At 37.2% G+C, this 22,223-nt stretch overlaps 1 protein-coding gene and 1 non-coding gene across 2 annotated transcripts in view; both read left to right on the top strand.

The window, feature by feature from the left end:
* RECK (reversion inducing cysteine rich protein with kazal motifs) overlaps nucleotides 1-22,223 on the top strand; it is an 81,209-nt gene that overhangs the window by 22,043 nt on the left and 36,943 nt on the right. Inside the window, exons 6-9 of the mRNA XM_070375659.1 lie at nucleotides 549-596; nucleotides 16,169-16,202; nucleotides 18,243-18,440; nucleotides 21,952-22,219. Of these exons, the coding sequence (XP_070231760.1) occupies nucleotides 549-596; nucleotides 16,169-16,202; nucleotides 18,243-18,440; nucleotides 21,952-22,219 (548 nt within the window). The remainder of the gene's footprint in view (nucleotides 1-548; nucleotides 597-16,168; nucleotides 16,203-18,242; nucleotides 18,441-21,951; nucleotides 22,220-22,223) is intronic.
* LOC138989037 (small nucleolar RNA SNORA40) lies at nucleotides 19,778-19,896 on the top strand. The gene has a single exon (XR_011465280.1). It is a non-coding gene; the product is annotated as a small nucleolar RNA SNORA40 (small nucleolar RNA).

Genomic DNA, 22,223 nt, shown 5'->3' with positions numbered 1-22,223 from the left:
ATAAACTTGTTAAGAAAATTACATAAAAATAACTTTTATTAATTAATTGCCTGGCATTGCCTTTCCTTCTTTAGTTGTCTCCTCTGTTAGGTACGGATTTTTTCTGAGGATATGGGTTCATATGGGAACTTAGAATATGAAGGGTTAAAGAAAAAGCAAACTATAAATGCCCTGGCAGAACTTCATAAGAAAATTCACTGCAGCAGAGCTTCACAAGAAAATTTGTTACAGAATGGAATTTAGACTTTTTAAAAAAAGTCCTCTGATTTACATTTCCTTCAAACTTATCTAGTTTCTGAAATAACAAAAGGACTGTGTTATTATGTGAGATTAAAGCCATAGAAGAATGAAATTCTAGCATATCTGGAGCTAATGCTTGTTTAAAAAATTATATGAGATTTGTTTGGATAATATTTGAGCATGAGGTTTTCCTTGATGAAGTAAAGACTGCTGTGCCAGCAATTACATATACTTATGTTTGTATTCTTTTTGGTTTCATACTGAAGAGCATGTGTAATAAATTAATTGAGGAATTTGTTATCTTTTAGGCATCGTCAAAAAATGATATTTCCAGAGTTTGCAGAAAAGAATATGAGGTATGCATTTTCACAAATGTGGATAAACGAATCAGATGTTATCAGAATTGATAGAATCAAGTTTTAAAAATGAATTCATTGTTAAATAAATTACCTTTTACTTTATAGAAAAGATAATCTTGAGAAAAATGTCATTTACTTTGTTTAGAAATGTTATGACTTTAACTTGTTGCAGTTAAGCATTAATTTGAAAGAAATGCCTAAATCACACATGTAGAAGCTTTAACCTGTGTTTTCATAATATAGCTACTGGTTGTATCCTAGGTTGTAAAATAGTTTTCCTTAGGTTCCATATCTTCTTTTGCCCCTTTTCCTATACCTTGATTCATCCAGGTATCCACCTTTATGAACTACTACTAATTGGAAGAAACAATCACATTGCTAGCGTGAGTAACTTCGTACTTTCCTAGCATCGTACATTGGAGGGGAGAGGTACATACTAAATTTCAAAGGCTGTTTAAATCTCGAGGGACTCTTCCTAGCAGTGGTATTTCAAGCACTGTAATACTTACTGATAGATTGGGTGGGGCATGGGGACACAGGTTGAGGAGGGGCAGAGGTATAGGAAGTATTTCATATCATGTAAGTATGTACAAAAGATTGTCCCTGATGTGAAATAAAAGCTCCTCACTGATACTAAAATTTGGTCAGTTTCTAGAACTTCATTGTTAAATGTGACAATGTGTTTTTTCATAGTATAAAGCTGTATACTCATTCATCATTTTTATATATAAACATTGGGATTCCTATTGCTTTTAATAGTCTGTATTCTCTTGGAGAAGAAAAATAGAACAGCCTCTTCACTGCTTCTAGATTATAGTTCTGATTTTTTTTTCTTTTCTCAAAGCCTATAAATAATCTCTCAATATTTTAGAATTGAAAAAAAGTCTTATTTATCTTTTGTTCCTTTATACTATTGCTAAGTTTTATCTGTTTCTCTGAAGACGAATTTCCAAATTAACTGCAGTTCTTCTCTGTTCTTATTGAAAAGAGACTTTCTACAAAGAAGTAGAAAGATCTTTCTTTTTTTCTTTTCTCTCTACCACTGAAGTAACTGTTTTAGTTTCTCTTAAACAAGAGACTAACTGTGACGATTCCTTCTTTTCTCCCACATGATGTCCATGACACTGACACTGTCCATCTCCTGTAGCCTGTCCTCCACTATTTTAGTGTGCTTCCTTCTCTTGTCTGGATTTCTGCATTGACCTAGGAAGTCTGCCAGTATGTGTTGATGAAGGACGGGACAGGAAAGGTAAGAGAGATAATCACTGTCCTATGAGAGAAATACTAAGAGTAGTTTCTCTTTTTCAGTCTCTCCTCCCTTATTTGGCCTAGAATTAAGCAACTATTAATATTTTCCAAAAATGTACATGTCAAGATGGTTTTTCACATATATATAAAAATAAAATATATATGTAATATATATATGTAAAATATATATGTTATATATATAATATAATGTTTACATACGTAAAAAACTGTACACATTATCAAGATAATTTGAGATTCTATTTTATATTTTATATGCTATTTAGAAATAAAAAGAGAGCAAGAGCACTTAAACATGGAAAGAAGGTTCTGCATTATAAACCCCAAATAACAGTCACTCTCATTAGATTGTTAAACTCTAGTGTAGACGTAATGGCCATTTGTTATAAAGTGAAGTGGGTAACTTTGGTGTAGTGCAACCTATTTTAACTGGATCAGTTGTTTATCAACCTGAGAATAGTTTATAAAACATAAAACTAGGTTTTTAGTACCTTTTCCTTAACACTGGAGTGGCCCCTGGAAGTGAACTTCCAAATATGTAAGCTATTACTTTAGGTTTACAATTTTAGGGGTTAACATTTACTCTAAAGGATGGAGTTGCATAATTTGACTAGAGAGTCAGAGAATGAGTGGTCATTTTCGAAGGAGCTAATGTTTATCTTTACTGATAAACTGCTGCAGAATCCACTTTGAGGAGATTTCCTGAGAAATGTATTTAAATGAATAAAGTTTAAAAATTTTAATGCCATTTAAGATTACTTTGTTCCAGCTAAGCTAAGATAAACTAGTTAAATGTAAAGCATTTTCATATATGATTTTGCAACATCTAGTTTCTTTTTTACACAAGTCAACAAATATTTATTGAATAGTGAGAGGCAATTTTATTATATTAGAAAGCAAACTTTTGGGAATTCCCTGGCCATCCAGTGATTAGGACTCCATGCTTCCCCTGCAGGGACCATGGGTTTCATCCCTAGTTGGGGAACTAAGATCCCACATAGCCACATGGCTTGGCCAAAAATAAGTAAAATTATATAAAAACTTTGGATCAGATCTAGGTTAGAATTATGGTTAAGCTACATATAGCTCAACTTCAAATACTAAAGAATTATATCTAATTGAGTCAAGATAATTAAAATATGTACTGAACACACAAGGGCTCAAGCAAATGAGAAAGCGGACTGAGCATGCTGGGAGTTATCAGGAGAAACTGCAAAAGAGAGGCCTGAAAGGATTTATATAATTTGGGTTAGGAGACTGTATCAAAAGCATGTTAGCAAACGTGCACATGGCTTGTACAGGGGGGTAAAAAGAAGGCAGGCCTATTTAGGGCTGAGAATTCTGCTTGGATAGGTAAAGTGGGACCAGATCCTGGAAAAATTATATTTTGGGGGTCAGTCATTATTAAGTAGAAGGAGATAATAAAGATTCTGTGATAAGAGATCAGCATAACAAATAAGTCAATATTTTAGAAAGCTTTAAGTCTTGGGTGCAAGCTAAGTTTTAGATCCCCCAAATTTCTCTAACTTAGCTAAAAACAAATATGGCCCACAACTAGGATGATAGCAATGGAGTCAAATATTTGGGAATAAATCAGAGATTTGAAGATAAGAGTCCATCATTCAGGATTTGTTATGATGAACTGAGTATAGGAGATGATGTTCAGGGAAGTATAAGAAACAATTAATGAATTGGAAGATAGAACTAAAGAAGCTATGTGAAAAAGCAGCACAGTGGGATAGGCTGAAAGAGACTTAAGGGACATAGAGGATATGAGTGTTCTAATTGGAATACTAGAGGAAGGAGAAAAAACACAGGCCCAAGAAGGATCTGGCAGGATTTTTTTTTTTTTAATCCATACATTGCAGACATACTTCATAGCCAAAGATCTTAAAAACAGTCAGAAAAAAAAAAAAAAGACATTGTCTTCAAAGGAGTTCAACAGCTGACTTTTCAAAGCAACAATGGAAGCCAGGAACAGTAGAATGATACCTAAAATGTTCTGAGAGAAAATAACTATCATATCCAGCAAAAATATTTTTCTAGAAAGAAGGCAAAATTAAGGTGTTTCTAGACAACAAAGACAACAAAGAATTGCTGTTACTGGACCGTTTCTAAAAGACCTTCTCTAAAGGAAGTTCTAAAATACCTATAATTATTTGAGATGCAAAGGAAAATGAGAACAATAAAAATACAAAGGGACTAAATTAAAACACAAGTTATATGAAAACAATAATAATATTGAATTTTTAAAAAAGAAAATACACAGCAAAGATAGCATGGGAAGGGATTTTAAAGAAATAGAAGTATATTGAGTGTTAGGTCTTTTTTAAATGTAAAAATTGCATATCTCAGAGGTTAAGTTGGACTTCCCAGGTGGCTCAGTGGTGAAGAATCTGCCAGCAATGCAAGAGATGTGGGTTCGCTCCTTGAGTCGGAAAGATTCCCTGGAGAAAGAAATGGCAACCCATTCCAGTATTCTTGCCTGGGAAATTCCATGGACAGAGGAGCCTGGTGGATTGCAGTCCATAGGTTCTCAAAGAGTTGGACACGGCTTAGTGACTGAGCACTCACACACGCAGAGGTAGTTAGGAATACCAGACTAAAAATGAGAGATCATGCCCAAAGTCAACCATAAAGTAACTCTTGAATCTCAAGAGTGAAGGAGAGCTCTGTGAAAGAGGAAGTGTAGAAAAAAGTGAGAGCTGATTTTGAAAATTGCATTTTTAGGGAATGGAAAGAGGAGGAGCCAATCCTCCTTCTGACATTCCAGTAGGAGGATCCTTTCTATGTTCATTGAAAATAGTGGATTGAGATATTCCAAGAAAAAGAGAAATTCTTATTACTGTAAGTGTTCAAGCAAAGATTTACTGGATAAACACACTGTGGAGGAGATTTCTGCAATGGGACAGGAGACTAGAGAGTCTGCAGAGACTTGTCTCTGCAGTTCTTTTATTCTGAGTAGTACCTGAGAAAGAATACTTCCTTCAGTATTTGAGAGTACTTCTTTCAGAATCACACACATTTGGTTAGAGTTGCCAGGATTAACCAGTAGCTTGATAACTCTATCATGGACATGTTCAAGTATCACCGGCATGCTCAGTTCTAGGTTCACCATACGTTTTCACAAACTTGGTCTTAACCCTAGAAGTATTGATCAGGCCACGTCTATTCATGTGTGATATTAGACCAGGGATGACATTTAAAATATTTAACAACTAGAATGAAAGCACTAATAATCAGAACAGATGGTGGATATAAAGTAGAGCCATACTAGTTTAGCCACAGTAGGGCAAATTGGCTGATTAGAACTAAAGTAAAAACGTAGTCATATTTTCCACAAGGTGTGAAACTTTATGCATAGTCTTTGTCTACAGGCTAGCTGAAAACATTTTCTTCTAGCCACCAAGATGGTGGTTAAAAACAAAAATTGGCTGTTGGTAGTTATTTTCTTGAATGTCAGAATAAACATCAAGATGATGTGAGGCTGGTATATTTCCAGAGACTTGGCAATGTCTCTAACATGATGAGACAAATTTTAGTTTTAGGTTGTTAAACCTGTGTCATGCCTTTATGTCAGACCTTACCTGACAGTCTCTTAACATAATGGCCATAAATACATATACCTTTCCATTTGCTGCATGAACTACTAAAATAGAGTGTTGCAAATTTGTCATCAGACTTTTATGCTTTTACTTGTTTATTCCTTCTTTCACAGATCCTTCTGTATGCTTTTCTTTATATCCTTATCAAAAATACAATTTTCAGTTCTCTATTTTCTTCCTAGCTTCCTTCACTCGTTATTTGCTGTTATTTCATTAAGGAAGGTGAGAAACTATGAAGGAAAGCCAGAAGAAGATATTTTTGTGAGGATTTTTTTTTAAGTTAAGCCATTTAAAGTTTTAAACTAAATTGTTGCTAAAGAAAACTAAAATAATGCTATGTCCTGGACTCTGGTTCTGTGGGAATACTGAGGTAAAGTTAAGACTCTGAGGATGTTAAAAAGAGGCTCTCAGAACCACAAGAACAAAGATGGTCAGCCTTGTGAGTTCCAAGCTCACAGCAGTGTCAGCAATGTCATATGAACACACAGCTAAATGCATAAGAGAAGAGTGCAGGTATGTGTTAAATTTCATTTTCTTTTTTTTAGTATTCACATGTTCAGAATTCAAAACCATATACAATAAAGTCTCTTTCCTACCTCTTACACCACAGCCACCCAGTTCCTAAAGTCACCAGAGAGACTTTATGCACATGAAAGTAAATATGTACACATTCTTTTCCACCCTTCTGTGCACAGATGGTAGCTTACCACACACTTCATGGTACCCCGAATGCCACTGTTTGGTGCATTTTTATGTGTGTCTGTATGGTATGTAGTGTATCATCAGGAAATGTCACAATAAATATTCTGCTTTAAAGATTTCTATTTTAATTTTATTTTGTTTCTTTTCTCTCAAAATAACTTTGATTCTAGATTTACTACCAGAAGCATAAAGGAAAAGGGATGAAAAAGTAGCTCCCAAAATTTAGAGCTGGGAGGGCAGGGATCAACAGTATTCTCTGGACAGCTCGAGGCCTTCTATGCCTCGGTGTGATTGGATCTGTGCTGCAGTAGTTCCAAGAATACAGTAGGCCTTCTTGAATGGCAGATAACAGCCTAGGCTGTGGACAGTTGACTTTGCGCAATTTTAACAATAAGAGTCATGTGATTACTTTGCCTCAGCAGAGCCTTTAGCACCTAAATGTAAAGCTTCTTTTAGTTAGTACCAAGGAAACGCCAAGGATTGTCAGAATATAATAAATAGAAGATGGTGAATGGGAGGCTTTGTAATGGTAAAATGCTCTACAGGTGTGCTGTATGGGACTAGATTTGAGCCGTTACCTGCAGCTGATGAGCTCCAAAAAGAGCGAAACCTATTAGGTCCTGCAGTACTGGCTTAAGATAGTATAAAATCTTGATTATTCTCCATTTGTATGCTCTTTGGTTTTGCCATATTTTGTATTGGGGAAGCTAATGGAATTAAATGGAATAGAAGCTAAATGGAATAGCTCCCATTTAGTCTGATGAGCTTGTGTATTTCCTCATTAGTCCATTCTTCTCAGAAGTGAACTGAATAAGATCATCCCCAAAGGGAAATCTGATCAAGTCTGATTAGATTATGACCCCATCTAATCCAAATGGCCAGGTTTTTCTATCTAGGCAGTCTCATCTACTGCTGTAAAAGTGCTGCACTCAATATGCCAGCAAATTTGGAAAACTCAGGATTGGCCACAGGACTGGAAAAAAGTCAGTTTTCATTCCAATCTCAAAGAAAGGCAGTGCCAAAGAATGCTCAAACTACTGCACAGTTGCACTCATCTCACACGCTAGTAAAGTAATGCTCAAAATTCTCCAAGCCAGGCTTCAACAGTACGTGAATCGTGGACTTCCAGGTGTTCAAGCTGGATTTAGAAAAGGCAGAGGAACCAGAGATCAAATTGCCAACATCTGCTGGATTATCGAAAGAGCAAGAGAGTTCCAGAAAAACATCTATTTCTGCTTTATTGACTATCCCAAAGCCTTTGACTTTGTGGATCACCACAAACTCTGGAAAATTCTTAAAGAGATGGGAATACCAGATCACCTTACCTGCCTCTTGAGAAATCTATATGCAGGTCAGGAAGCAACAATTAGAACTGGACATGGAACAACAGACTGGTTCCAGATCGGGAAAGGAGTACATCAAGGCTGTATACTGTCACCCTCCTTATTTAACTTATATGCAGAGTACATCATGAGAAACCCTGGGCTGGATGAAGCACAAGCTGGAATCAAGATTGCCAGGAGAAATATCAGTAACCTCAGATATGCAGATGACACCACCCTTATGGCAAAAAGCAAAGAACTAAAGAGCCTCTTGAAAGAGGAAAGTAAAAAAGCTGGCTTAAAACTCAACATTCAGAAAACTAAGATCATGGCATCTGGTCCCATCACTTCATGGGAAATAGATGGGGAAACAGTGGGAACAGTGCAAACTTTATTTTTGGGGGCTCCAAAATCACTGCAGATGGTGACTGCAGCCATGAAATTAAAAGACACTCCTTGGGAGAAAAGTTATGACCAACCTACACAGCGTATTAAAAAGCAGAGACATTACTTTGCCAACAAAGGTCTGTCTAGTCAAGGCTATGGTTTTTCCAGGAGTCATGTATGGATTTGAGAGTTGGACTATAAAGAAAGCTGAGTGCTGAAGAATTGATCCTTTTTAACTGTGGTATTGGAGAAGACTCGAGAGTCCTTTGGACTGCAAGGAGATCCAACCAGTCCATCCTAAAGGAAGTCAGTCCTGAATATTCCTTGGAAGCACTAATGTTGAAGCTGAAACTTCAATATTTTGGCCACCTGATGCAAAGAACTGACTCATTAGAAAAGACCCTGATGCTGGGAAAGATTGAAAGCAGGAGGAGAAGGGGACGACAGAGGATGAGATGGTTGGATGGAATCACCAACTCAATGGACATGAGTTTGAGTAAACTCCGGGAGTTGGTGATGGACAGGGAGGCCTGGCGTGCTGCAGTCCATGGTGTTGCAAAGAGTTGGACACAACTGAGCAACTGAACTGAACTGAATCTCATCTACCCTGATTGCTTTGATTGCCCCAATAAATCAGCCAAACTAACTTATCTTCCCTACCTCTCCTTCCCTCCACGCTACTACTACACAACGCCACATATACACTCATCCCCAGACAAAAACTTACCATCTTTCTTATATTCCTCACTTGGTTGTTCAAGTACAGTCCTCCCAGATACACAAACTAAAAACCTAAAAGGTATTGTCTACTATTTCTTCTTTCTCACCACCTCCCACAAAAACAAAGAACAACTAGCCATAAAACCCTAAAGATTTGCCTGTGGAATATGTCTTAAATGGGCCTACTTTCCAGACCCTTAGTTATAGCCTGTTTCAGGCCTTTATACCACTTTGAGGAACTACTACAATAGCTGCCCAGGTAGCTTCCCTGTCTCTACTTTCTCCTCTTTTTTTTACTATCTCCACTTCTTCTAGGGTGACCTCTTTAAATATCAGATATGGTCATAACACTCCCTTCCTTGAAACTCTTCAGTGGCTCACCCGTAAGATATAGTTCATGTTCCTCAGCCTGGTGTACTTAAGCTTTTCTTGGTCCTAACTCTTCCCTCCTTGACAGTTCTACAGGTTACTGCTTATACTTCCCAGATTGGCTGTGTGTTTTGTTAGTTAGTTGTGGCTGTACCACCCATTGTCCTGGAATTCCTGCTCCCTGAATCCATTCTATCGTTCCCATCCAGTAGTAGGCTAGAGCCAACTCCTACCTGCTAGGGAGAACTGGTCAGTTGTTAAATATTCAGGAATTTTGCAAGCCAGTTTTTAACTTGAAAAGCAGCCATGTTGGGGGTATTTATGCCATACATATCAGCAAATATTACAAATCAGAACTCCCTTTTACCCACACGCCTGTGAAATCCCACCCTACCGCAGAATACCAAAACCCCTATCCAAATTCTGGCTTAGATGGTACCTCTTTAAAATCTTGTCTGCTTAGCCCTCTTCCCTCCACACTCAAAAATATTACTTGCTACATATAAACACTTTGCATACTTCATTGTAGCATTTTGTCACCTTATAGTGTAACTCTTCGTTTGCCTATCACTTTTTAATGCTAATTGCTTGAGTTCCTACCAGCAGAGTCCATGTCTCACTTTTCTTTGCATCTGTCATTCATTCATTCCTTCAATGTTCATTGAGTTGATACATTTAATATGTACCAGGCACTGTTCTCAGAGTACAAAGATGGAAGGATCTTTGTACTCTGAGAACAGTAAGAAGTCCATAGCCTAGTCCTTGGGAGGAGGGAAATTCAAATAGTCCATTATAATACAAATCCAAGTACATTGCTAGAAGTCTGTATAAGACACCTTGAAGCCTGGAGGAAAAAAACCCTGCCCAGGGTAATGAGGAAGTCTTCACAGAGCAGGTAAGACTTAAAGGATGAACAGAAATCTGTTGCCTGTAAATAGGTGCTACAGTTAGTATTTTTATAGATAGAATTTTTAATAGAAAATTTTCCCACTCTGGGTAGTACACAAGGTTCTTTGTTTCAGAGTAAATAGCAGTTTTATGTGAAAACCCTGTGTAAATGTCTATGAATTAGTCATTCTTTGAATGAGCAGAGAAAGCACTGAATACTGTATCTGTAATCACAGTAATGTTGTGTAGCAAGCCATTCCTAAACCCCATAGCCGAGAACCATAACAATTTATTATTTCTCATGCATTTAGGCAGTTCTGATTTGAGCAAGCTGGGCCCACTTACCCATCTGCCATTACCTGGCAAATCAGCCAGGGCCTGGCTGGTTTAGGATGCCCTCGGCTAAGTCAGCTCAGCTCTATTCCATGAGTCTCTCCCAGCACTCTCACAGCCTGGGTCTGACAAGTTCCCATGGTGGCGGCCCAAGCCCAAGAGAGGAAGTGAAACCTGCAAGTATTGATACATGGGCAGGCCTCTACTTTCCTCACACTTAGTGCTGTCCCCTTAACTAAAGCAAATCACACGATTAAGTCCAGAGTTAGTGTGAGAGAAATAGACAGAGAAGTGTGAAAAATCGAAACCATTGCTGCAGTCAGTCTGCCACAGACACATACTGTATGTAAGCTCTGTTCTAGACCTTGTGTTACTCTGCAGGTGTTATAGTACTTGCCAGTGAATTTGCTTCCAGTTGGTTGGATACTCTGTGGTAATCATGAACAAACTTCTCTGAGTAGTCTAGACCTGTTAATCTTAGTTTAGGGTCTCATTTTTGTCCCACTATTGAAATGACATTATTTGAAATGCTGAAGAAATTGAAGAATCACTTGTTTAGTGATGTCCATGTTGCATTAAGGGACTTTCCTGGTGGCTCAGCAGTAAAGAATCCACCTGCCAATGCAGGAGAGACAGGTCCAATCCCTGGTTAGCAAAATCCCCTGCAGGGGGAAATGGCAACCCACTCCAGTGTTCTTGTCTGGGAAATCCCATGGTCAGAGGACCCTGATGGGCTACAGTCCATAAGGTCACAAAAGCGTCAGCCATGACTTAGTGACTAAACAGCAACAATGTCATATTAAACTCCTTTACGTGTTCTAGTCACTTAGATTTTTTTTTCACTAAAAAGCCATGGTGTCCACAACAAGGAGAAAACATCTTGTAGAGGTTTAAAAAAACATGTTTTTAAAGTTCCGTTGTTGGGGAATTCCCTGCAATCTGATGGTTAGGACTCAGTGCTTTCACTGCTGTGGCCCAGGTTCAATCCCTGGTCAGAGAACTAAGATCCCACAAGCTGTGTGGTGCGACCCAAAAAAAAGGTCAAGTATTTAATCTCTGATTTAACATTTAATAAGCTAGATTTTTCATGCAAACCTTCAAACTGGGAGAAATTTCAGTCCATCTGTGCAAAGCAAACTGATTTTATTTATTGAGGTCTTCAGAACAAAATCAGTCCCTTTTACTTTTAACTAGTAGCCTTGGGAATAGGAAACATTAACATTTCATAGAATGTGTTCTTTTGGGTCTTTCTCCAGAAGTGGCTAAAACATCAAAGATTCAAGCTTGATTTTGTTTGTTTTTAATAAGATTCATATGATCCTTTTTTTTTTTCATCATCATCATTGGTGAGAATGGGAAAGGGAGCTGGAGGGACCAGTTATAGTAGAAAGGCAGTGGGACAGAGACAGGATTGAGACAAGTGGACAAGTGGAGAAATGTTAGAAGGGGTCACTGAAGTGGAAAAGCAGGTGACCAGGTCAAAAATAAATCTACAGAGCTAACTTATGAACAAGAAGTTGGAGCTGCAGAATGTGCCTCCTACTTGGACCCCAAAAGGAAGGTCGATGTGACATGAAAGATCACATAGGGTTCTTGTTGATTTCACTCTGTATCTTAGTTTTTCTACTAGGTTTGCCCACAGGTTACCTGCTCCCAGTACTAGGTGGAAGGGCTTATTGCAGTTCTCAAAAACCATTGAAGGTAGGGCAGGGAACTAGTTAATGAAAGCAGCTGCCTGAAGAAAGACTTCATGTTCAAAATTTTTTAAAGGATATAATAACCAAGAAGATTATTTTTTTTACAATTTAAGATGTTGATTTTAAAAACAGGAGACTGTTAAGATAGATCACTCTATGGACATAAATTCAGCTTTGCATTGGCTACTTTCAAAATAATAATCCAAAGTCTTCTCACAGGATAGTGTCATAGGAGAGCACAAGCAGAGCACTCTGGGTTCTAGCCCCACCCAGCTCTGCCCTTTGCTTACTGTGTATATCTGTCTCTCCACCTATATCGTGAAGGCTTTGGGACTTAAAGATCTTTGGGGACACTGTCAACTCCCACATGCTGGCTTGTTCTTTGGGTCTCTGAGGTTGTGGTAGGTTCTCACCTCAGTTACCCTGTAATTTTGATCTCTTCTAGAGTAAAATGAGTCGGGTGGGGGAGGTGTTTATATGAGTATAGTATTGGTGGCAGGAGGTCAAAAGAGGCTCCATATAAACCCAAGTATAAACCCTCAGTTACTGCCTGCTTTTGCCACTAGATGGCGATAAGATATTTGATCCCTTCACCAGACTTAAGACGAGTTTAGCCAAGACTCACAAGATTGACCGTTTAAAGAAATGAAGAAACTAAGCCGGTGCTGCAACTCATGTGTGTCCTGAGCCCTGTCAAACTAACCAGCAGTAGTTTAAGCAGTGAAGGGCTTCCCTGGTAGCTCAGCAGTAAAGAATCAACCTGCTACTGCTGGAGGCCTGGATTCAATCCCTGGGTCAGGAAGATCCCCTGGAGAAGGAACTGGCAACCCACTTCAGTATTCTTACCTGGGAAATCTCAAGGACAAAGAAGCCTGGCAGGCTACAGTCCATGGGGTTGCAAAGAGTCAGACACAACTTAGCAACTAAACAACAATAAGCAGTAAAAAGGCAGAGTTACTGGAACTTCTCTGGCAGTCCAGTGGTTAAGACTCTATGCTTATAATGCAGGAAACACAGATATGATCCCGGACCAAGGAATTAAGATCCCACATGCTTTGTGGCCCCCCTTCCCCGCGCCCCCCCCCCACCAAAAAAAGTTACCTATAGTTTATACTTTAGGTGTAGTTACATATGGTTAGGAATCTTATCAAAGAGAAGGATATGATAAAATCATGATGCATATAAAGTAAGCAACAGAGAATTGATGAATTTATCAAATACCAGTATACTTGGGTGAAGGACCATTCTTTTATTTTTTAATGTAAGTTTTAAATTTAATTTTATATTTTTATTGAAGTATAGTTGAATTACAGTGTTGTGTTACTGCTATACAGCAAAAGTGACTCAGTTATACATGTATATACATTCTTTTTCCCATTATGGCTTATCACTGAATATTGAATATAGTTTCCTGTGCTATACAGTAGGGCCTTGTTTATCAATTCTGTATATCCCAATTTGCATCTGCTAATCTCAAACTCCCAATCCAGCCCTCTCCCACACTCTCCCTCCTGGCAGCCACCAGTCTATTCTCTGCAAGGACCATTCTTTGAAACCTTAAAATTGATAAAGAAAGAGATGTAAACATGTTATTAACACTAGAGGTGCTGCCTTGCAGAAATATGAAAGTTCATATTTCTTTAGTTCAGTAAGTTAGAGTAACCGTATGCCTGAAAGGTCTATCAGTGAACATTAAGAGAAATGAGAAATGCTTAGGGAATATCTCTGAGCTCTGGATGTGACATCAAGAGAGACATCTGAGTCCTTCTATGTCAGGGGTTAGCGAACTTTTTGTGAAGAGTCAGATAGCAAATATTTTAGGCATATAGACCGTTTTAGGCTCACTGTCCATTCAACTCTGCCATTATTGTGTGAGGTAGCCATATACGATATGTAAATGATGGGTGTGGCTGTGTTCTAATAAAACTATTTACAAAAACAGGCAGTGATCAAGATTTGGCCCATGTGCCATAGTTTGCTGACTCATTTGTGGGTGAAAGCTAGGGTTCAGACTTTCTGGACTTCAGTCGTTGGCTTCTGTCAAATAAGGAATTGGATTAGATGATCTCTGCTGTTTTTCAGATTTTATGTCCTTTAGTACCTCTCGCTGAAGCTCAGTGATCCACAAGAGTGACCCAGAGTGGTATTTCTTTTATTTTTAAGATTGAGGTTTTTAAAAATCAAGCTTGAAAAAGTTTGTAAGTTTCTAGAGCACGATTTCTCAACCTTCACACAGTTGACATCTGGGGCTGGATTGTCCTTTGTTGTAGGGGAGCTGCCCTGCACATTGTTGGATGTTTCACAGCATCTCTAGACTCCTCTACCTACTAGATGTCACTTCAGTAGTGCACCCCAACCCCATGAGTTATGACAACCAAAAATGTCTCTAGACATTGTCAGATGTTCCCTGGGAAACACAATCACCTCCACTTCAGAACTACAGCTCTAGAGAATTTAAGAATAACTGGAAGAAGAACAAAAATGGAAATCAGGCCGTGCAACCTAGGGTGGCCACCAAGATAATAACCATACTTCCTTAGGAACAGGACCAAAAAAGCTAAAACCTAAAGGAACAACCAGCATATTAGAAGGAGAAAGACAATGAGAATTTTATTGATTTTATTTTAACCCAGTCAAGAGGGGCTGGAAAGTTGGTAACAGATGACTTTTTAATATTGATTTAGGTCATTTTATTGAAAGTGTTCATAAAACCATTGAACCAAAATTGAGGGCTACCTATAATAGGTAGCTAAAAAGTTAAACTAAAATACAGAAACATGGATGAAGAGAAATATAAAACAGACCACTACTAAAGAATACCAAAAATACTTACTTTTCACTATTTTATATTGTTTGATGAGGCCTCTAGCAGAAAGAAGTCATACTGAGTGAATTATTGACCCTTATCTATGGGTCCTAGTATTTTGTTTTGCTTTGGATAAGTCAAAGTGTGGTTTTTTCCTACAGTAGAATATTATATAGTAGAGAAAATGCAGCACAGCTTCATACAACTACATAGATGGATCCTTGAAGCTAAGTTTTAAATGTCAGTAAAGCTGGTCCCTTAATAAGTCCAGATCACATAGGCAGCTTGGAAGTTAGTTACAATTAAAAGCCAAAATCATCTGTATTCATTAATAAGGGTACCCTTGATTTCTATCTACCTTTTATTTATACCTATATGCTTTCGAACTGTGGTGCTGGAAAAGACTCTTAAGAGTCCCTTGGACAGCAAAGAAATCAAACCAGTCAATCCTAAAGAAGATCAACCCTGAATATTCATTGGAAGGACTGATACAGAAGCTCCAGTAGTTGGGCCACCTGATGCAAAGAGCCAAATCATTGGAAAAGACCCTGATTCTAGGAAGGATTGAAGGCAGGAGAAGGGGCAATAGAGGATGAAATGGTTGAATGGCATCCCCAACTCGGTGCACGTGAGTCTGAGCAAACTTCAGGACATAGAGAAGGACAGGGAATCCTGGCGTGCTGCAGTCCACGGGATCACAAAGAGTCAAGGCATGACTTAGGGACTGAACAACAACAACATATTTTTTTAAGAATTCATCCTCTTTCAAATGTGAGTGATATTAATCTTAGCCAACAAGCCCTGATCATCCGACTCACTTTCTACCAGAAATTTTTTTGTCTTGTTTCTTATTTTCCTTACAATGATTTTAAGCCAGGGTGATGTTTTCATGATCTAAGAGATCTAGTTACGTTAATTGTAGTCTCAGGTTCTAGTTTTGACTTGCTCTGTGACTTGGGGCTGTCTCTTCCTTGCTGAGGAAATGTTTTATTTATCTGTAAAGTAGTAGAGAGATCCCCCAACTGTGGTCCTTAGGATGGCTATAGAGGAATCATCTTTGAGGGCTTGTTTAAAATTTAGATTTCTGTGCTTCGTTCCTGATTTCAATTCTGTAGTCTAGGGTAAAGCCTAGGAAGCCCAGGTGAGTCTAGTGTATGGCCATGTTTGAGTATAATTAGAAGTGATCTCTAAAGTCCTTTCAACTCTTAAAATACTGTGGTTATATGAAATATATTAATGTATTTCCCTAAATATCCTTTATTATTTTCTAAAAGCTTTTTTATATTCTTAATGTATTTGAAGATGGTTTCTCTTTTCACCAGGATGCTATATCATAGTTTCTTTGTTCTCAATCTTGGATTTCGAGAAAGATTAAGTAGTTTGATATCCAGATTTCTGTATAACTATAAAGTGGAATAAAATTAGAAATTCTGTGTGGTTGTTAATTTTTTATTTGTTTTTCTTTAATTTACAGAATGCTCTTTTCAGTTGCATTAGCAGAAATGAAAGTAAGTATATTATCAGCAATACCAGCAATCCAAAGAGCAAAACACAGCTTACAGAATATGATTTAGCTATTATAAATATTGCCAACACTTTGCTGTTATAACAGACTGTTGCTAAACCATCTGAAGGAATGTGCACAGCAGGATTCTGATAGGCTGCTTCCTCTGGAGCGTCGAGCCATTCATGAATTCTAACAATTCCCATGTCTTAGTTGGAGATTTACAAAGCAGATAATAGTGCTGGGTGTTTTAGAGGAAGATCATGCCCCATTTGGATAACTTTCAGAAGTTGAGCACACATAATATGATGTAAAATAATGTAGCAGTTGCTGAGTGCTACCTCTCAGTTGCTTCCAGATATTCACTGACTGCTTGCCCTGCTTTGTGCAGGGCAGATACACATCTTGGAGGGCATAATCTGTACACAAAGAACCCTGGGACGTGGTAGGTATGGGCTTGAGTTACTGAGAACGTGCTGTGGGAGTTCAGAGGAAGGAGAGATCACCTCCTGCAGGGTGCTTAGAAGTAACTTTGTGGAGTTGGTATCTGAGCTGGGCCTAGAAGGACAGACATGATGTGAACAGTAGAGATGGGAGGAAGGACATAGGTGAAGGAAACAATGAGAGCAGTTGGAAATGGGGAAACGCAATCAAGGAACAAAGAGTTGTTTAGATGAGCTTGGTAGTGTGTGTATTAAAATACCAGAAACATTATCTGTCTGTACTTTATTTGCTACCCTTTTTTTATTGGGATTTAGTTCAACATTTCCCAGATAGTCTTTGACACATAATTTTATGTCCTCCCACACTGCAGGGAAGCCAGCCTCATGGGGGACTCCTCCTCCCATTCTCTCTTGTCTCTTTGTCCTCAGCATCCATCACCTCTACCCTCAGTTTTAGCCTCATTGAGGTTGACAGTGATAAATGTAGCTGTGAATGAAAACAGGCTTGTCTTGCTGTTAGTTTAGTACTAGTTTAGTTCATTTGTATATAATTTTATCATTATTATTATTTCTGGAAGCCACCTGAATTCCCTGTTCTATAGAAGTCACTGAAACCTGAGTCTGGTTCCTATATAACCATCCCTAATAATTATCAGAGATTTCCCATCTGCCTTTTTCTTAACCTTTTATGGCCATCCCTCTACCTTTTTGGCTCCCTTTGGCCTCCCACAGATCCCTTAGCCTTTCCTGTGAGGGCCTCTTGCTCCTCTTCATTATAAATCCCACATCTTCACCCCTAGCCACTCATCCTGGTCTTCCCAGATAAATTAAACAGTCTACTTTGATTTTTAAAAATATGTAAATCCAGAATCACTTATTTCAAATGTGGGTTTTACTTTTCAGTATTGAAGCAGGTCATATCAGTTATGAGTTGAGAACTTTCAATTTAGTCCTAATCTTGGAGATGTTTAAACAGCATAGAACTTTAGGGATTTTATTTCAAGATAGGCACATATAATTTGCAAATTTATGAAATGATCCTGATATCTCTTAGTTTTTATCGGTCCTATTTTATAAAGGAGCTATTTGGAGCTTTGTTGTTTTGGTATGTTCAATTTTTTTTTTTTTTGCTTTGCTTTGCTTTGTTTATGAATCTCTACTAATCTGACATGGAAAGAAACTGTCTGGTGGTTCTCACCATGGGTGAGACAGTTTGATTGTATGAGACTGTCCTGTACATTGCAGAGCATTTAACAGCCCAGACCCCCATGTATTAAATGCCAGCAGATATCCTCAAGTTATTATGAAAACCAGAAATACTTCCACATGCATTCAAGTTCTCCCATGGGCTGGTACTGCTCCTGCTGAGGACCACTGCATTATAGACTATAAGTTGACAAAAAATGACTTTCTCAGACCAGTGACCACCTGAATGTCCCCATGGCTATGCTTACAGTAGTTCTGACTTTAAGTACATGTCTTCCATGGCATGGTTTTATTTCTCAAATTCAAAAAGACACAAATTGTTTCATCATTATTATGATGATTGAATGTTAGCGAATGGCTGATTTCATTTCACTGTCATCTTTTTTTTCCTCTAGTGGGATCAGTTTGTTGCAGTTATGCAGGTCATCACACAAACTGCCGAGAATACTGTCAAGCCATTTTTCGAACAGATTCTTCTCCTGGTCCTTCTCAGATCAAAGCAGTGGAAAATTATTGTGCCTCTATTAGTCCACGATTAATACACTGTGTGAACAATTACACCCAATCTTATCCAATGAGGAACCCAACAGATAGTAAGTAAAAGCCATATATATTCCTCTCATTTCAATCTTTGGTAAAATAATTTGTAAAAAGGAAATAAATTCTTGAAGATATCTATAGTCTGGGTCATTTGGGAAACCCAGATCTCCTTTGGTCTTTAGATTTGGCAGATTGGTCATTTTTGTCTTAGCTAAAAGATGCCAAGAAAGACAGAGCTGTTGAAGGTATGAAGGAACAGGCCCTCTCTATCCTGAAGGGGGAGAATTCATTGGTATGGGTGTTTTGGGGAGGGGGCCAGAATTTGGGCTATGACCATGAGCATTTCAAATAACCATACCTTTTAATCTAGTAATTCCATTTCTCAGAATTTGTCCTTTAAGAAAACACAAATTTGTAAAAACACATCTATTCATATAAAGGATGTTTACTACAACATTGCTATTAATAGAGAAAAACTAGAAATAACCTAAACATCCACCAATAGGGTGTTGATTAAAATTGATTAAATAAACTACATATCTCTATAATAACAACATTATACAACCTGCGAAAAGGGAGATGTATGTTATGTAAATCCATGAAGTTAGAATACTGCCTCCCACCATACACAAAAATAAACTCAAAATGGCTTAAAGATTTAATTATAAGACATCATGACATAAAACTAAAAAAGAATATAGGCAAAATATTCTTTGACATAAATCATAACAATGTTTTCTTAGATAAGTTTCCCAAGGCAAAAGAAATAAAAGCAAAATAAACAAATGGGACCTAATGAAACTTATAAGCTTTTGCAAGAAAACCATAAACAAAATAAAAAGACAACTTACAGACTGGGAGAAAAACATTTGAAAAAGAATGTGACAACAAGGGTTTAATTTCTAAAATATGTAGACAGCTCATACAACTCAATATCAAAAAATATAAACTAATCAAAAAATATACAGAAGGCCTAAATAGACATTTTTCTAAAGAAAACATACAGATGGTCAACAGGCACATGCAAAGATGCTCAACATTGCTAATTATTAGAGAAAAACAAATCAGAACTACAATGAGAGAAAAAAAACCTACAGTGAGGTATCACTTCACACCAGTCAGAATGGCCATTATCAAAAAGTCTGCAAATAATACATGAATATAATATATATATATATATATATATATATATATATATATATATAAAATACATGAAGAGGGTGTGAAAAAAAGGGAAGCCACCTATACTGTTGGTGGGAATTTCAATTGGTACAGCCACTATGCAGAACAGTTTGGAGGTTCCTTAAAAAACTAAAAATATGAACAGCAATTCCACTCCCGGATATATATGTGGAAAAAATGAAAGCTCTAATTTGAAAAGAAACATACTAGCACTTGTGTTTCATTTGTAGACAAAGACTTTTATAGACAGGTGCAAAAATAAATCCTCTTTTGCAACCCAGTACTCATTGTTCTGTATGAGATTCGTTACAGATAAGAAGCATCATGATACACAAAACAGATATAATGGGTGTCTTTTGGTGAATGTAAAGATTTTTTCCAGGGCTATAGAGCTGATACTTTGCTCTCATATATTAAGATTTTAAATTATTACCTGTATTGATCTAGTTGTTTGTTTTAATGTTGACATAAAACAAGAAAAGAAAAGAAAAGAAACATGCATGCCAGTGTCCAAAGCAGCATTATTTAGAATAACCAAGACATGGAAAAAACCCAGGTGTTCATCAACAGATGAATGGATAAAGAAAATGTGATAACATACAATGTAATATTACCCATAAAAGAGAATGAAATAATGCCATTTTCAGCAACATGCATGGAGCTAGAGGTTTTCATACTAACTGAAGTAAAAGAGAAATAGTATATTACTTTTATCTGGAAGCTAAAAAAAAATAATACAAATCAACATTTTATAAAACAGACTCACAGACCAATAACAAAATTGTGGTTATCAAAGGAAAAGGTTGTGTGGGGAAGGGTAAATTAGGAGTATGAGATTAACAGATATACACTACCATATATGAAATAGATAAGCAACAAAGATTTACTATATAGCACAGGGAGCTATATTGAATATCTTGTACTAACATGGAAGAGAATTTAAAAATATATGTATAACCAAATCACTCTACTGTACACCTGGACCTAACACAATTCTGTAAATCTACTACAATACCAGAAAAAAATGTATATTTATTATAGAAGTCCAAGATGTAATAAGCAAGGAAAGGAAGTTGCAGAACTAAATGTATATAGTAAGATTCATTTTTAGTTAATACCTAGTTGTTCCACATTGTTTGGATGTGTAATATTTGAATTTTACCAATGAACATTTGCTACTTTTATAATAAAAATATCAGTATAAATGAGATTCTCATACTTTTCAAAAGTCAGGGCCTCCTGATGAACTTGCACCTTATGGGATCTTCAGAATCTCAGCTTTGTAAAGCCTATAAATCATTTTCTTCATTTAGAGGTGATCAGACTTAAAGTAACTGACTAATTAAGCAAAACCGGCAAAAGGCTTGTAAGCCAGATGCCAGTGTTTTGACTTACACTGGGATATTCAAAGACTTGTTTTTGTAAACTCAAAAGCAGTGCTATGCCTTGTTTGGCCAGATTCTAACTAAGGCTTATGACATTTTGTGATTGTGTGAGGAAAATCAGAGGGTGAAGCACTTGCTGCAAATAACATTCATTTATTTTAAAGAGAGATCTGTCTTCACTGACATTTAGGCTATGGAGAGGTGCTGCTGAAGCAAAGTTGATAGCAGGTCAAAAGAAAAAAAAAGGCAGAAAATGTTTTAAGGGTAAAAGAACAACCATCTCAAATGTCTGTGCTAATATATAGGAAAACTGGAAAAGAAAGCTACAAACAGATATTCCTGAATAGGCTTCTTAAGAAGTCAAACTCCTAAGAAAACTACTTCAAAGAAGCCCTTTGAATTCTATAGTCTGGTTGAAAGTGTTCACTTGCTTTCTAGTTTTTTATAGAAAAGTATAACAAACTTATGCCTTGTCAGAGTTTGTTATTGTATTATTTAAATTACTACTTAGATTAATTTGTACAGATTTATAAATCTTTTTATCCCAGAATGTGATGAAATACAGTATTTGTGATTATTGCTATTAAAATTAGTCATCTTTCTCATTATGTCAAGAACATGATCCTTTTACGTAGTTGTTTCTAGCATGAAATAATTCCAATTTGACCTACTGTATCCTTTCCAGGAACATAAAACACCTTGCAGGTAAGGACCTCTTTGGTGTAAGAGGATATTTCATTTATCTAGGAATGATGCTAGAGAGCCCATGAATGAGCACAGTGGAGAATCTGATAATAGATACCTAGTCCACCTTTAGCTTTTCACTTGTTTGCTACACTGCAAAGCAATGGAAAGAGAATTTGGTAGGCTTAATATCCTGGAGATGTTGACATGACTCAGAGTAGTAATGGATTCCAGTATACTACTTGATTCTTCTGCCTGAGCAGTGCATGCTATAAAACCAGCTAATTAATCCACTTCTATTCCAAAACTGTAGGTTTGTATTGCTGTGACAGAGCTGAAGATCATGCTTGCCAAAGTGCCTGCAAGAGAATTCTGATGTCTAAGAAAACAGAAATGGAGATTGTCGATGGCCTCATCGAGGGTTGTAAGACCCAGCCTTTGCCTCAGGATCCACTTTGGCAGTGTTTTCTTGAAAGCTCACAGTCTGTTCACCCTGGAGTCACTCTGCATCCTCCTCCCTCTACAGGCCTTGATGGTGCTAAACTGCATTGTTGTTCTAAAGCAAACACTTCAACATGTAGGTCA

Source organism: Bos mutus, chromosome 8, assembly GCF_027580195.1.
Source record: "Bos mutus isolate GX-2022 chromosome 8, NWIPB_WYAK_1.1, whole genome shotgun sequence".
Lineage (NCBI taxonomy): Eukaryota > Metazoa > Chordata > Mammalia > Artiodactyla > Bovidae > Bos > Bos mutus.
This window is presented reverse-complemented; position numbering and strand designations above follow the sequence as displayed.